This window comes from Peromyscus maniculatus, chromosome 21 (assembly GCF_049852395.1).
Source record: "Peromyscus maniculatus bairdii isolate BWxNUB_F1_BW_parent chromosome 21, HU_Pman_BW_mat_3.1, whole genome shotgun sequence".
In the NCBI taxonomy this organism is placed as follows: Eukaryota; Metazoa; Chordata; class Mammalia; order Rodentia; family Cricetidae; genus Peromyscus; species Peromyscus maniculatus.
In genome coordinates this window covers 61584487-61598423 of record NC_134872.1, presented here as the reverse complement: position 1 = coordinate 61598423, position 13937 = coordinate 61584487, and the positions used below count along the sequence as shown (strand labels likewise).

General features: G+C 41.5%; 1 protein-coding gene across 1 annotated transcript in view; it reads right to left on the bottom strand.

The window, feature by feature from the left end:
* Positions 1-13937, bottom strand: part of Lmbrd1 (LMBR1 domain containing 1) — an 87104-nt gene that overhangs the window by 30029 nt on the left and 43138 nt on the right. The window contains exons 7-9 of the mRNA XM_042265628.2: positions 11302-11375; positions 3882-4007; positions 868-1020 (exon numbers count right to left, since the gene is read on the bottom strand). Coding sequence (XP_042121562.1) covers positions 868-1020; positions 3882-4007; positions 11302-11375 — 353 coding nt within the window. The remainder of the gene's footprint in view (positions 1-867; positions 1021-3881; positions 4008-11301; positions 11376-13937) is intronic.

Here is a 13937-nt window from a genome sequence, read left to right as displayed (position 1 = left end):
GTGCCACCACCGCCCGGACTGACCCATCTTTTATGGCATCCTCTGAAACATTATTTTACTTTGACAGTCTCACCAAGTAGCTCAGGCTGGCCCTGAACTCACAATCCTACAGTTCCAGTCTACCAAATATAGGGATTGGAGGAACATGATACCACCCACACCTGTCTGAAACATTTACCTTAAAATTTGGGCCAACCTGTTTTCTACCTTCCCACCTAACTTCAAGTCAATCTATGCTTTGTGCACCATAAATTCCAGCTTGCACATTACTGTGTATAAAACTCTGACGTCTGAAAGCCCCCAGATGTATAACAGGTAAGCTTGGATCTGCAGCTGACAGTGTCAGTGACTTCTCAGTGTGAGTCACCATCACTGCCTTAGCTATTAAACTGGGTACCACAGTGGTAAGAATGGAAGGCTGGCAAACAACGGATTCCGAAAGGGAGGAAGTCATGGTTTCCAGTTCATTAGCAGCACCTTACACGCTTCTCGACGCTCATCTAACGGGCAAGCTGTCACCTTAAGGCGGGGTTCCTGAGTCCTAGTATGTACCCCCACTCCTTCATGTGCAGCACAGTACTGACCCACAAAGTACGCTCCGGATTATTATACTATTTCTCTTTACTTTCATTTGAATTTCCTAATGACACATTACAAGGAGTGAGTGGATCTCTGATGGTTACATGCCTTATTCAAACTACCAAATCACACAGCAGTGACTCAGACTTGATTATTTCGACTCCAGAGGCCATGCTCTTAAGTTTCGGTGGTGGAATACTGCCAAGGGAGGACTCAACCTCTCTAAGAGGTACTACATAAGCTTGCAAAATACTGACAGGATAATACGTTTTTTAAAATTCCATTTACCTTCAGGGGGCGCAGGGCACCACAAAATTTTGTCCACCAGCTGTTTTCAATGAATTCTAAGTGCCGGTCTCTTTTCCTAAGTGTCCGTAATCTTTCTTCACACTGCTTTAAGGTACGTCTATCCCTCGCAGGCAAAGGCCGACCGTCTTTGCTCTACAAATAATAGAACAAAATCAAGGGTTTTTCCTTTCAAATCATTAAAGTCTTAACAAAATAATCAAGCAGCTTTTCTAAGGCTGGACACTCCACGGGCAAATGCACAACTCAAACAATGTACAGAACCATGTATCGGGCACAGCCCGACCAAGGCCTGTGCTGAAAAGGAGATGCCTAATGTGTGCTTCTGCAGTATTCCTACTACGTGCTAAAGATATGTGAGCATGACTCATAAAAGCATTCCACAAAAACAAACCCGGAAAGGATGCAGAACACACCTGCTTTTATTAGAAGGACACATATTTGTTGGGGGTTCTACTTTAAACATGCAAAGACACTAAGAACAGAAGGTTATCTGTACTGTTCCGATTACGGCACAAAACATACGCTCAGCAGCACATGCTACTGCAGCCTCAATGTGAAAGATCAAACTGAAAATGGTGCCTGGACTCCTTTCAGAGGAGCCTCCCGCAGTTAAAACATCTCTTCATGGTTGTGCCAGGCCCGCGTGAAACCAACCAACCTCGTTCATAGCTTATCTTAATGGGCCATTCCAGTTGGAGTTCTGAAGGCCAGAACATTGGACAGTGAAAGCAGGGCTCAAGAGTTTTCAGAGGGCAACAGTACCTCCAACAGGAACCCAGCAAGAGCCCATTCAGGTTCCATTTTGGCAAAGAATCTGGCTGCAATCTGCCCAGGAGCTGAAAACCTCAGGAAGGTTAAGTTCCAAAGTAAAGGACTGCACTGTGTCGTGAAGACAGTCTGAAGACAGCATATCCTTTAGGCTGTGACAATACTACTGCTCAGTCTTCTCAGATTTATGCTGAGCACACGGAGCACAAGGACATGAAAAATGAAGAGTTTGGGGAGAAAGGGAGCATAAGGAGCTCAAAGTTGACCAAGACCGACACAGACAAACGTCCGTAAGTGTTTGTGAAGAGCACCACTGTAGAACAATCACAGGCTCGCACTGGCTGGTGGGCTAGGGGCTGGAAGGCAACTCTCTGCCCATTGAGAATCCCAAGAAGTAATACTTCCAACCCATCTGAGAGATGATGCCTGAAAAGATCCTTCCTTCAGGGCACTCTGCCGGGAAATGGCCATCAAAGGAAGCGCTTTCCTAGGTTGTCATAGATACACAGAGGCCACTGCATATGTGGTTCAGGGGACCAGGCTATATCTTGAGCTGGCATCAGAAGGTAGCACTCACACCGATGCTCCTGCAACCTCATGGGATGCAGGAGCAGATTATTAGGCTTACAGCAAGGTTCAGAAAGTCACGGAGGCCTGGCAATATGTAGCAGGGTTGGTATTTCTGCGGAGAGCTCCTGAGCAGACTGTTCATGGAGGTGTGAAGGGAAAGCTTAAATTGGAATGGAAACCCCACGATACTGGAGCTGCCAGAAACGTGAGCCATCTGCTGGGGAAAGCTGTAGACTCTGAGCAGAAGCAAAGCGAAAGAGCCCACATGTGACATGTGCTACCGGTAACAGAGTAGGAAGAGCAGAGCCACCCAAGCTCATTCTAAGAGATGATGCCACCGTGAGCCCTAGATGCCAGGCCTGGAACTTCGGGTTGGTGTCTGCCCACTTTCCTTGCTATCTTCCTGTTCTTTCTTGTTGCAATGGGAATGTCTGCCCCATGCCATTGTATGCTGGTACTGACTTGACTGTTATTTTACAAGTTCTCCTAGTAAACAGACTGCATCCTCCTTCCTCAGGACTGAGACACTGCAGCAGCATTAGGACTGTTAAGGTGTCAGGGACTCTTAAAAACAGACTACTTGCATTTCATAGTATGAGATGGAGGTAGACTGTTATGGGTTAAAGTCATCTTTTGGGGCATCATGTTTATAAGGGCTGAACTTTTGATGGTTTAATTTCACTGTGAATTTATTGACTTAGGCAAATGTGTACAGTCTTGATGAGACACACTTTTAGATGTCTTTGAGGACTACTCTAGAGAGGTTCAACTGAGGAAATAAAGGTTACCCTTAAATACAGGCAGCACCACCCCATGGGCTGGGGTCCTCAGACTTGATGAACAAGGAAAAAAGAGAAAGCCAGCTAGGTAACAGCATGCTCATTTCTGTGTCGTGACCCTCCCAGGTAAGAGCTGCAGACTCACATCCCTGAATCAACAACTGCCCCAGGACATGTAGGATGATGGTTCAATGAAGAGGGAAGCTTGCTGCCAAGCCTGACGACCTGACTTCAGTCCCCAAAACTCACGTGGTCAAAAAAACGATAACTGACTCGCACAGCTGTTCTACACATGTGCTATGGCATGTGCCCATCACCCCCAACCTGCCCAGATAAACAGATGAAAACAAAAGAGTTGCTTGGCTAACACAGCATGCTAACCTGATGCGCTGTACCTTTAAGATGAGTACTTAAGTATGCCCTTCTTGTTTAAAAAAAAAAATATGTACGTGGTATTTGAAGGACAGAAGAAAAATTGTTATTGTGTTCTTAGAAATACATTTACATCACACAAAATTAAAAGTAACCTTAAGCTGCTCAACAAATACCCCAAATTTGAACCTCTGAGAGGCAAAGAAACACATTACACATAAAATCTGGGTGACTGAGAACTGGAGAAGTCTGGATCATAAGCAAGCAGCAGGCTCTTTTTAGTTGTTAAAACACCAACAGAAATTTGTTAAAACACCAAATCCTCAAATTGCCAGTATCCTATATATTACATAGAAAATAAAAAGATAGCAAAGGGACATAATCCTTGAAGGTTTTGTTGCGCAGAATTCAAACAGAATTCTGGGCTTGTCAATGGCAAACTCCTCATGAAGGATCGCAAAGACAGGGTAACTCTGTGCTTCCGATGACAAGCCAGGAACTCACTTTTGACCGAATGGCTTGAATGTGCTGCTCCACCTCCTCGATGTCTTCAGTGTTTTCCAGGCGTTCATAAGCAGCATTTCTAGTGCCTTTTATCAGGTTTAAAGGTAAGGCTGACATGCCATACGCCTGAAAGGAACAACATGAACATGTTTTAATAAAGCTACTCAAAACATGTGATACGCCATTTTCAGGTTCAAAAACGATGTCCTTCAGAGTAGTAACTTGAAAGTGAGCAGGAGTGAACAAGTAACGTTGGCCACAAAGCAACATGTCCATACAGCCTCGATCACACTCATCAGCTCAGAATTCTTTTATTTCCTCCAGTTACCCTATGCAGTTATGCTTCTAAAACGATTTAGTCAGACTTTATCAGAGTGATAAGTTACAACTTCAGACTAATCATGTTAACACAGTATGAGTTAATACAAAAGCCGACAAAATTATTTTTACTAGTATAAATTTTTATTAGTATAAAAATAATTTATTCTAATTACATAAAGTAAACTTTAGAATATATCCCTGATAATTGATGAATAGACTAATTATTTATATACAACTTAATATTCTATGTACAAATAACCAAACTTTTTACTAATCTTCAAATACATTTCAACAATTAATTTCCAACATTAAAAATAACATACCACTCAGTTCCATATTTCATTCCCAAATGATATTTTTTATTACACCCATCAACACAAAACTCAATGGCATTTGCTATATATGTTAGGTTTCAAACTTGGACAAATGGCTGAGGTGCCTACTTAACACATCAAAGCAAACCTGGTCACTAGGTTCTCCCTGCATCCTTTGGGGTCCCCGCCTGTTACAGGTTCCTCCTCGATGGCACACCCAGATCCCCTACCCTAAAACTCTCCAGCTCGGGAGGCTGGGCTGCTCTTCCCTATATAATCCAAATCCAACCATTTTGGTTCCCCACTCACCTTGTACCTCTGGGCCTCCTGGCTGCTGCCCCTGGTTCCCCACTGCCCTCTTCCTTCCCCTCCCCCCTCCTCACACAGCCCAGCTCAGGGTCATGTCCACTCTGGACTCTCCCAGAGGTCCCTCTGCTGCTGTGCTCTCTCACGTGTCTACAGTGAACCTTCCCTCCACCATACCTAAAAGCAGTCCTGTTCCTTTTCTTTCCTTTTTTCTTTGTTTCATTCTCTATGTGGTCACCATGCAGACACATTAAGTACTTAAGAAACATTGACAACCATTACCTTGTGGTTGCACCAACAGACTCTGAACCAGAGGCAAACTTGTCATCTAAAATCTTTTTCATATTTCTTCTAAGCACACAACCACAGTACCTTACTCATTCTCCCCTGTAGTGAGGAAGGGGCATGAACTGAGTTGCTCATCCAGTGCTGAACAGCTGTGAATTCTTTAACATGTTAACTCCAGTACTGTTTCACTAGGAGTTTATTGTTTTAGTCATTATTTACAACATGCTCCCAATTCACGGTCTGCCATCAAAGCCCAGGATGTGCACCTCTGCCTGACTGTTCTGCTGGTCTGACCTAGTTCAAGCCCATCTTCTATACCGCTTCAAAGTGATCGCGCTCCACCCACACCAGACTGTGTTCTAATTAATAACCTTTAAGAGTCTCCAGGACTCACAAGGATATCATTCAAAATCTTCTCACAGGAGAGGATTCTGGGAAAGTGCTTCCAGGGTCAAAACAGAAAATAGGGAAAGAAAGCCAGAGTGGTTCTCCTCATCCATCCATTTTTAACATAAAGATACATATTCTCCAAATCTCACTTAAGATTGCATTAAAAAGGAGTTTTATTACTTTTTAAACATGATTCTTGTAGTAATCTTGAATTTCTATCATCTTATTAACCTGATCTCTCCCCGAATCGTTCAGCACTGTCAAAACACTCTAGTGACCCACTTCCAATTCTACTGAGCTAACACATGCAGAGCCCTCCCTGGAATGACATTACTACCCTGCCTCGTTAGAAAATTTCAGTGCATTTCAAGTCAGCTTAATTACACCACGACTGAGGAACTTGGCCTGATTTGCACATGTGCCTTGCTTATAATAAATAACAATGTGTAGTTAACATCATTGGTCTGCCAAACGTGGCTAATCAGATTTCTAAGCTAGAGCTGAGTAACAGGAGCAGAGACTATTTGACATGTTCAGATGAGCTCGCAATTCTTTCCCCTCCTGTCTTTATTCTAAAACATTTACCAAGCTGATAAAATAATTTGCCTATGAAGATCGTACTTGATTAAAAACCTTTAAGAAGAGACCGCTTAATGCAGTTATTTTCCTACACACACTGATGTACTTACTAGAAGAGCTGATGTGAACGACTCAGTAGTGTCGGGTAAAGTACTTTAGAAAATAAAAATACTCCTGCGGTGACAACCTGTTTTAAGAGGACACAGGGCACTCCACCTCTCTTTGAAGTCTCACTGAAGGGAGCAAAGACAAGAGTAACCGCTGGCGTGGCTACCCAGCTTCGGCCTGCTTCTGAATTGCACATTTAAGTTTCAATGATTATCAAAAATTTAACTAGAATGTTTAGATTTTAGTAAACTTGAAATAAACATTTTAAACTATTAAGGTTTCTAAATAATCTTTTGAATTTATCTTCATACTTCAGAGGGGAAATGTACAAAAGCATTTTTATTGCTTACTACTGCCCTCCAGTGGATTTCTAGGAAATTGACAAGTCTAACAAGATTTGAGTTTAAAATGCCTCTAGGTTAGCCCTAATTGCCTCCAATTTTTGTTGTTTTGTTTTGCTTCCAAGAATAAATCAACGACTAAAGTGTTCAAAAACATTATATATAAAGTTCAAACATTTCTCCCATCTTATTTCACTGCTCAGCTTAGAATGGAAACGTTTATATGTTACTCCCTTATTTAGAATAATGTTTCCAAATCAAAACTCCTGGATTTTTGCTAAGGTTCAACAACACACACACATAGAATAAACAAACACTCTTCATGCACTGTAAACCCATAATTTAATGTCACAGTGTTGTTCCTCAGGCCTTCCTCATAAGGAAGGACACACGCGGGTCTCACATTTGCCGTCAGTCAAGTCTGACTCTGTCCTCACACTGACGGTCTTACACCTGCTGCTGGGACACAAGTCGTGACACAGCACTCCCTAGGACATCGCAAACCCAGTCCTCCTTAGGGGTGGTCACCTTCCCCGAGTGACCTGCATCGCTGATATACACTACTGAGTTTAGCTGCCACCTGCATGTCTATGATAGTCTCAGGGATGACACAGAAGGAGTCCACACAGACCGGAGGAGAAGAAAGCAGCACAGAGCAAACGAACATTCATTCACTAGAACAAACACAACAGTACAGCTTTCGGCAGAGCATCGGTGAGGTGTCCTGTGTTCTTAGAAGGGGAGAGCCTCAGTTAGAAGCTGTTCTGCATTCTCCTACTGAGGCACAGAGAGGTATATATTTCTCCTTTAGAATGGTGAGACAAAAAAGCAACAAAATAATACGAATTCACAGAATGGCACCTTAGCAGCTTCAGCGTAGATCCCAAACCTGAGAGCTGACTATTCCAAAACAGTCATGTTATTAGTTCTCAACAGCATTAGGGAAATATTGTATTACACTTGCTACTACACATACCACTAAGAACCAATCTCTAGTAAATATACATAGAGTAGGATAACATATGCTTATTAGTTATGAGCACCTTAGAGGACATTCTTCAATCTCGCTGAAGAGTATGCAGTTAGCAATCTTGTCTACACACACCACTGGCCATAATTTGTATGGAAATATCTTCATTCAACATTTCCCCACTTGGTGGCACCAAGAAAATTTACAATATCTACATAGATATTTATCCCCAGAGGTTTCATTTGTTAAATCTGAGTGGTATCAGATCCCTTTTCAACTTAAGCTTAAAATAATAAGTAGATTAAAAATAGTACGTCATTCTCCTAAAACTAAATGATTACATAGTTAATCCTCAAGATACAGTACAATGTCAGAAGCTAAGTAAAATTTAAATAATCGTCAAGTCTCTAAACTACATTAAATATATAATATATAGGAAATTCATATTTATATGAAATCCACACTTGGTTGGTATAAAATGACTGTAAATTCAATATTAACAATTAGCTATAAATTCTGGAACAGACATAATTTTCCATTTAGTTGACTTTATATTCAGGGTCAAAGTACTCTACATCTTAATTTCCCACTTTGATACTTGAGTTAAAATTAAATCCCTTCCACCTTTATGAATATCTACCATGCCTTCCTTCACACTATACGTCACAAAAGACCAATCAGGCCTTTCCATAATGAGGTGGGAAAATTCTGTAGCTCAACTGTAAAAATACAATAACTAGTACATTAATTACATATTTACACTAAAGACACCCATCTACAAATAGTTGGTTTTTTTAAAATTAATTTTAAAAGGAATTGGTGTTGCTTTCTGATTAGATGTTAATAAAGTTAAGATTACTGGCCCATTTCTACCAGGGCAGCACGTGATCAGCCAGCAGCTGTCACGTAACACCCATACAAACTAACCCAGCTACACACACTCTCCCTCCTTCCACGGTCAATATCAGTAATAAAATGAGCCAAGCCCTGGGTTAGGTGTGCAATATTCTCTCACTGTGCTTCAAGCATAGTTTCGGTGCTATTTAAATGATATTTATTCCCTTTCCACATCCTCCCAATTCCAGCTAACCATCAATTATGAATACATCTCTGACTTGCACATCTTTGAATAATTCATTTCCTCACTCTTCATGATATAATTGCTTTGTGCATGTTTTTACTGTCACACAGAGAAGAAAGAAGCAGAAATTGCAGGTTGGTTTATATAAAACTAAATATTTAGCAAAGTTAACAACAACTATTTCCCAGGTGGTCAGCATATTCTAAGACTTACTACGTTGTTTAGTTAAACTACCACACAGAATTTCTGAAATATTACTCCACCTCGATCATAAAGAAACTGAGATGATAAAGTAGGCTAGGAGATTCTTGAATGTGAGATCCACAGTAAGAACCTCCATTTTACTGTACGTTCAGCTTAAAGAAAAGCTGTCACTCCGAGGTAGTCTGAACCCCACGCTACTCCCAGAATCCTCTTCCTTGGCCTTGGGACTCAGCAATCCTTCCTTCCTATTCAGCGACGCCTCTGTGCCTTTGGTTCCAATCCTAGGATAAGTTCCTCCATTTATTTTATCACTACCTTTAAGGTCACTTTTCCGTATTTGAGAAAAAGTGTTTTGAGAATATCTCAATTCAACATAATCATTCTGTTTAAATGATTAAGTGAAAAATTTCAAAGTTTCAATTTGAACAACACAAAACATTAAACATATTTCTCTCTGGGCTGTAGAGATGGCTCAGTAGTAAAGAGCACTGGCTGCTCTTGCAGAGGACCCAGTCCAAATCCCAGCACCTACATGGCAGCTCATAATTATGTACAACTCCAGTTCCAGATCTGGTTCCTTCTTCTGGCATCTGCAGGCACCGGCAAACAAGTGGTGCACATACATGCAGGCAAAACACCCATGCACAAAATAAAGTTAGTTAATTAACTAAAAACACATATTTCTCTACATCCTAACACCGTTGCTGCAGGCGGCTGGCTGTCTTTCAAATGGCCTTAGTGACTTCACTCATTTTCCTCCTCACTCACAAAATGGAAGTCAGGTACCACCTGACCCCTCCCTTCCACGCACGCCCCAGGAGTCTCATTTTAAGGACATCTGTGGAGCAAACAGCCTTGGCAGATACAGGCAGCGTGTTCCTTTGGAGCAAGGGGCAGCCATGTTTACTGTCCACATAAATGGTTCAGCTTCCCTCAGCCAGAACTCCTTTTCTGCAATGCACCTCACCTCACGCTTCCTTTAATTCTACTCACACTTGCTGGTGGAAACCAAAACCCAGGAAACCTGAACAAGACAACATCAAGTCATGGACTGCTGCTGATGGATTACCAAAGTCTTTTGTCTCGGACTCAGAAATCTTGCATCTCTTCAGAATCCACAAAACTGTAGCAGACTCTGAGCAAGGTGTTTCATAGTTCTGGGCAATGGCATTACATGTTTTCTCTTTTATCCTTGCTTTTATCCATGACTCATCTTTCATCCACTATTTATCTCATTTCCTTGTCATTACCAAAGCACTTCTATCAACAATACCTCTTGAACTTCACAAACACCTGAGAAACCTTTTCTATTCCCATCTAATCTAGACGACACAGACTCAAGAAACTTAAGACACAAACTCATCATCAGTATGACAGACCAGCCACAACAGTGACTGGAGCCCCAGGTCTAACTGCTGATCAATTTACAACATGTGATTCCTTTATAAAAGACAATAACTACCATGCTGTAGACATACTCTGTGAAGCAGACAGATAACTACCTACTACTAGCAGATGGTAAACTCCTTATCTATAATACATTAAAACATAGAAAATTGAAAAGGAGTAATAAAACTACCTACATAAGCACCTCAAGATATTAAAATGTATGTTTGTTAGGCTACTTTTTAAAATATCTTAATACATTTATTTATTTGTGTTTGTGTATTTGGACATGTTAGTGGATAATTAGTGAGAGTTGGTTCTCTCCATCATACATGTTCCAGAAATCAAACTCAGAATGTTAGTCTTGGTGGCGGATACCTTTACCCTAAGCAATCTTGCCAGCCCAAGGTCTTTTAATTATGTAAAACATGAATGATCATGTAGCATAACTTAATTCTGCTACTAGAGCAACAGCCCATTTCTTCTATGCCTAAAGAAAAACATCCAAAAATGTTTCCAAAAGAACAGTATTTCCCATCTTTACAAGAATGAAGAACGCTCTATGCATAACTGCATTAATCTCAAAAGCTTACCGGTGAGTTAAATGTTGCTTATACAGTTCAGTGGGGAAGGGGTAAGAAAGAGCATTGACTATGGCCCTTTTCTTTTTAATTTGACCAAACCAAAGAGCAGTCTGCGTATGTAGCAGTCATTTACCATGCCTTGCTATTTCCGGAAAAACTTGAACAAAATCAGAAAGTTAGAAAATCCAGCACCAGGCTCTACAAACTAGAGGTGAGTCAGCGTCTGATTGTGAAAGTACACACCCAGACAGATCCAGTCTGTGAGCTAGTAACATACGGGCCTGTGGTTCAGGGATCCAGCACATACCAACTCTAACTCCACTACTGTGCAGCATAGAACTAGTTGCAATTACAGGTTATAAGATTCCTTTCTCAGGATTAATTTTGCAAACAGATGACTGTGACCACTGAAAACTGATCATCCTCTCAAGTATGGAAATCGAGAGCACCGAGAAGTTGAAGAGGACAGGATGGGAAGAGATGACTGAAGTACAAAAGGGCTGCACAGGTGATGCTGTAAGGAGTTCAGACAGTCCCATTGCACTTACTGTGTACGTGATGGCTGCCAGCATTCCGATCAAGGTCAGGGAGCTAATGGAAAACGACAGCGCAGCTAAGCCATCTGTGGAAGAGGAACAACCCCTGTTAACGGACATTTTTACTACTGCAATGTTTATATTCATTATAGCAATATAAAACACAGAAGTCAGGCTCCTTTAGGCATTAGGAAGGAATAGAATATATATATATATATATATATATATTACTGTGTCCTTCAAGTGCTAATCCATTTCAAAAGAGGAAAGCCAGGTGGTGGCGGCGGCGGCGGCGGCGGCGGCGGCAGCAGCAGCGCTGCCGAACGCCTTTAATCCCAGCACTTGGGAGGCAGAGCCAGGCAGATCTCTGTGAGTTCGAGGCCAGCCTGGCCTACAGAGCGAGACCCAGGTCAGGCACCAAAACACACAGAAAAACCCTGTCTCAAAAAAAAAAAAAAAAAAAAAAAAAAAACCAGAACAACAACAAAGAGAGAGAGGAATTTCTAAAGAGTTCTTTATAAATTGATCTTCACACAACCCTTTAGATCAGCTAAGATTGCCTTTCCTTCACCTTTTAAAATTAGGAATAAAAGTCAGTTTAATTGTTGGACTTAAAAAGAAATCAGATGCATAAAAAGATAACAAAAACATTGCCTGTTTCTTTTCGTTTGTACCCACATGTGTGTGCTGGGGTGTGTGGAGTATATGTGCATGTGTGAACATGTGTGTGTGAAGGTGGAGTTGTAATATCAGCACTGTGTGTGTCTTCCTCTGCTGCTCTCCTTTGGTCTTTCATCGAATCTCAAGCTCACTGATTCATCTAGACCTACTAGCCAGCAAGCTTGGGGGCTCCTCCACCTGTCTCCAGCTATTTGTGGTGAGGTTACAGACCTCTCATGCTGGTGGTAGGGGCCATGCTCAGGTCCTCATGGTGCACAGTAAGCACTTTGCCCATTGGGGTATCATCTCCCCAGCCCATGCCCGGACTTCGTCGGAAAACTACATAGGAGCACCCTGCCCTTCTCCTTTTTCCTGCCTTCCCTTAGTCTTGATAATATGGGTTAATTTTTCCTTAATTTGAAAATATTGTTTTATGTGTAGTCTAAAATCTTTAGAGTTTATTTCACCTTTTTCAAGATTTTTTAATTTTATTTATTACTGTTTGAGAGTTTCATATGAGTACTGTACTTAAGTCATTTCCATCTGTCCCTCCAATTCTGGGCATGGCGCCAGCCTCAAAGCCCGCCCAAGTTCTGGTCCCTTCTATCCTTACACATATATGGGCTACTAAGTTCATTTAGTGTGGCCCTTATGTACATGGATTTAGGGATGACCTCTTGGAACTGGATTACCTAGTAGGGGGCTCATTCCTGGAGAATGATTCTTCTTCTCTCCGCAGCCACTCATTACCTAGCTTTTCCTCTAGGGGTGGGCCTTGTGAAACTCCCCAAATGTCACATCAACAGGTGTCGTCACTGTGTAGGTTTTGTTTTGGCAACCATATTGTTGAGAGTTCATGTATGCAGCATCCCTGTCATGTCTACAGCAAGTTGTCTGGTCCTCGGGCTCTTATAAACTTTCCATCCTTCTTCAGTGATGTTTCTGAGCCTTAGGTGTAGGGGTGGCCCTCTAACTGGGGAGGGGGAAGGAGAGTAACACAGAGGGAGAGGAAGGAAGGACAGAGAAATAACACAAAGCATATTTCACTTTTTAACTTGAGAGGATCAACTTGCCTACTAGGCAGGAAAAGCAAAGCAAACGCGAGCCAAAACTATATTGAAATTTGACATGAAAATTGGGAACAGTATCTGTACTATCTGGAGGTGGTGGTGCGCACCTATATCCTCAGTACTGGGGAGAAGCATGGAATGGAGAGCTGGAGGCCATTCTGGGTTACATGGGGAGGTGAGAGCATGTGCCAATTGGTTCTTTTGTCAGCTTCACTCAAGCTAGAGCTATCTGGGAAGAAAGAACCTCAACTGAGAAAATGCCTCTACCAGCCTGCCCTGTAGGCAAGTCTGTAGGGCATTTTGCATTTTCTTCAATAAGGATTGATGTTAGAGGGCCCTGGCTACTGTGACTGATGGCACCCCTGGGCAGGTGATCCTGGGTGAAGCAGACTGAGTAAGCCATGGTAAACAAGCCAGTAAGCAGCGATCCTCCATGGTTTCTGTTCTACTTCCTGCCTTGACTTTCCTAGATGATGGCCTACAAGCTGGAAAATGAAATCAACCCTTTCCACCATAGTTGCTTTTGGCCATGGTTTTTATCATAGCAATAAAAATCAAACTAGAACAGAGTCTATATCAAAAAATCAGCAAGTGACAATAACCAAATATTCCAAACAACAACAGCAACAAAAATCCTACCAACCAAATGAAATTAGGAATGCTATGTTAACAAGTTAGGAAGGTCAGCAGAACAAAACTGTATCAGGTCACATAGAGAAATACTATGAAAACATAGCTATTATTAACTGAGAAAAATAACTTTTCCACATTATTAATATGGGTTCTATTTAGTTTAGATTTATCTGGCTTAAAAGCAGGTCTTGTGAAACCAACTACAATGTTTTTATTAATATGATTTTAAACAGTAACATGTTTATGAAGGTTAATGAACTAAAATGATGTATCTTTTAACTCATC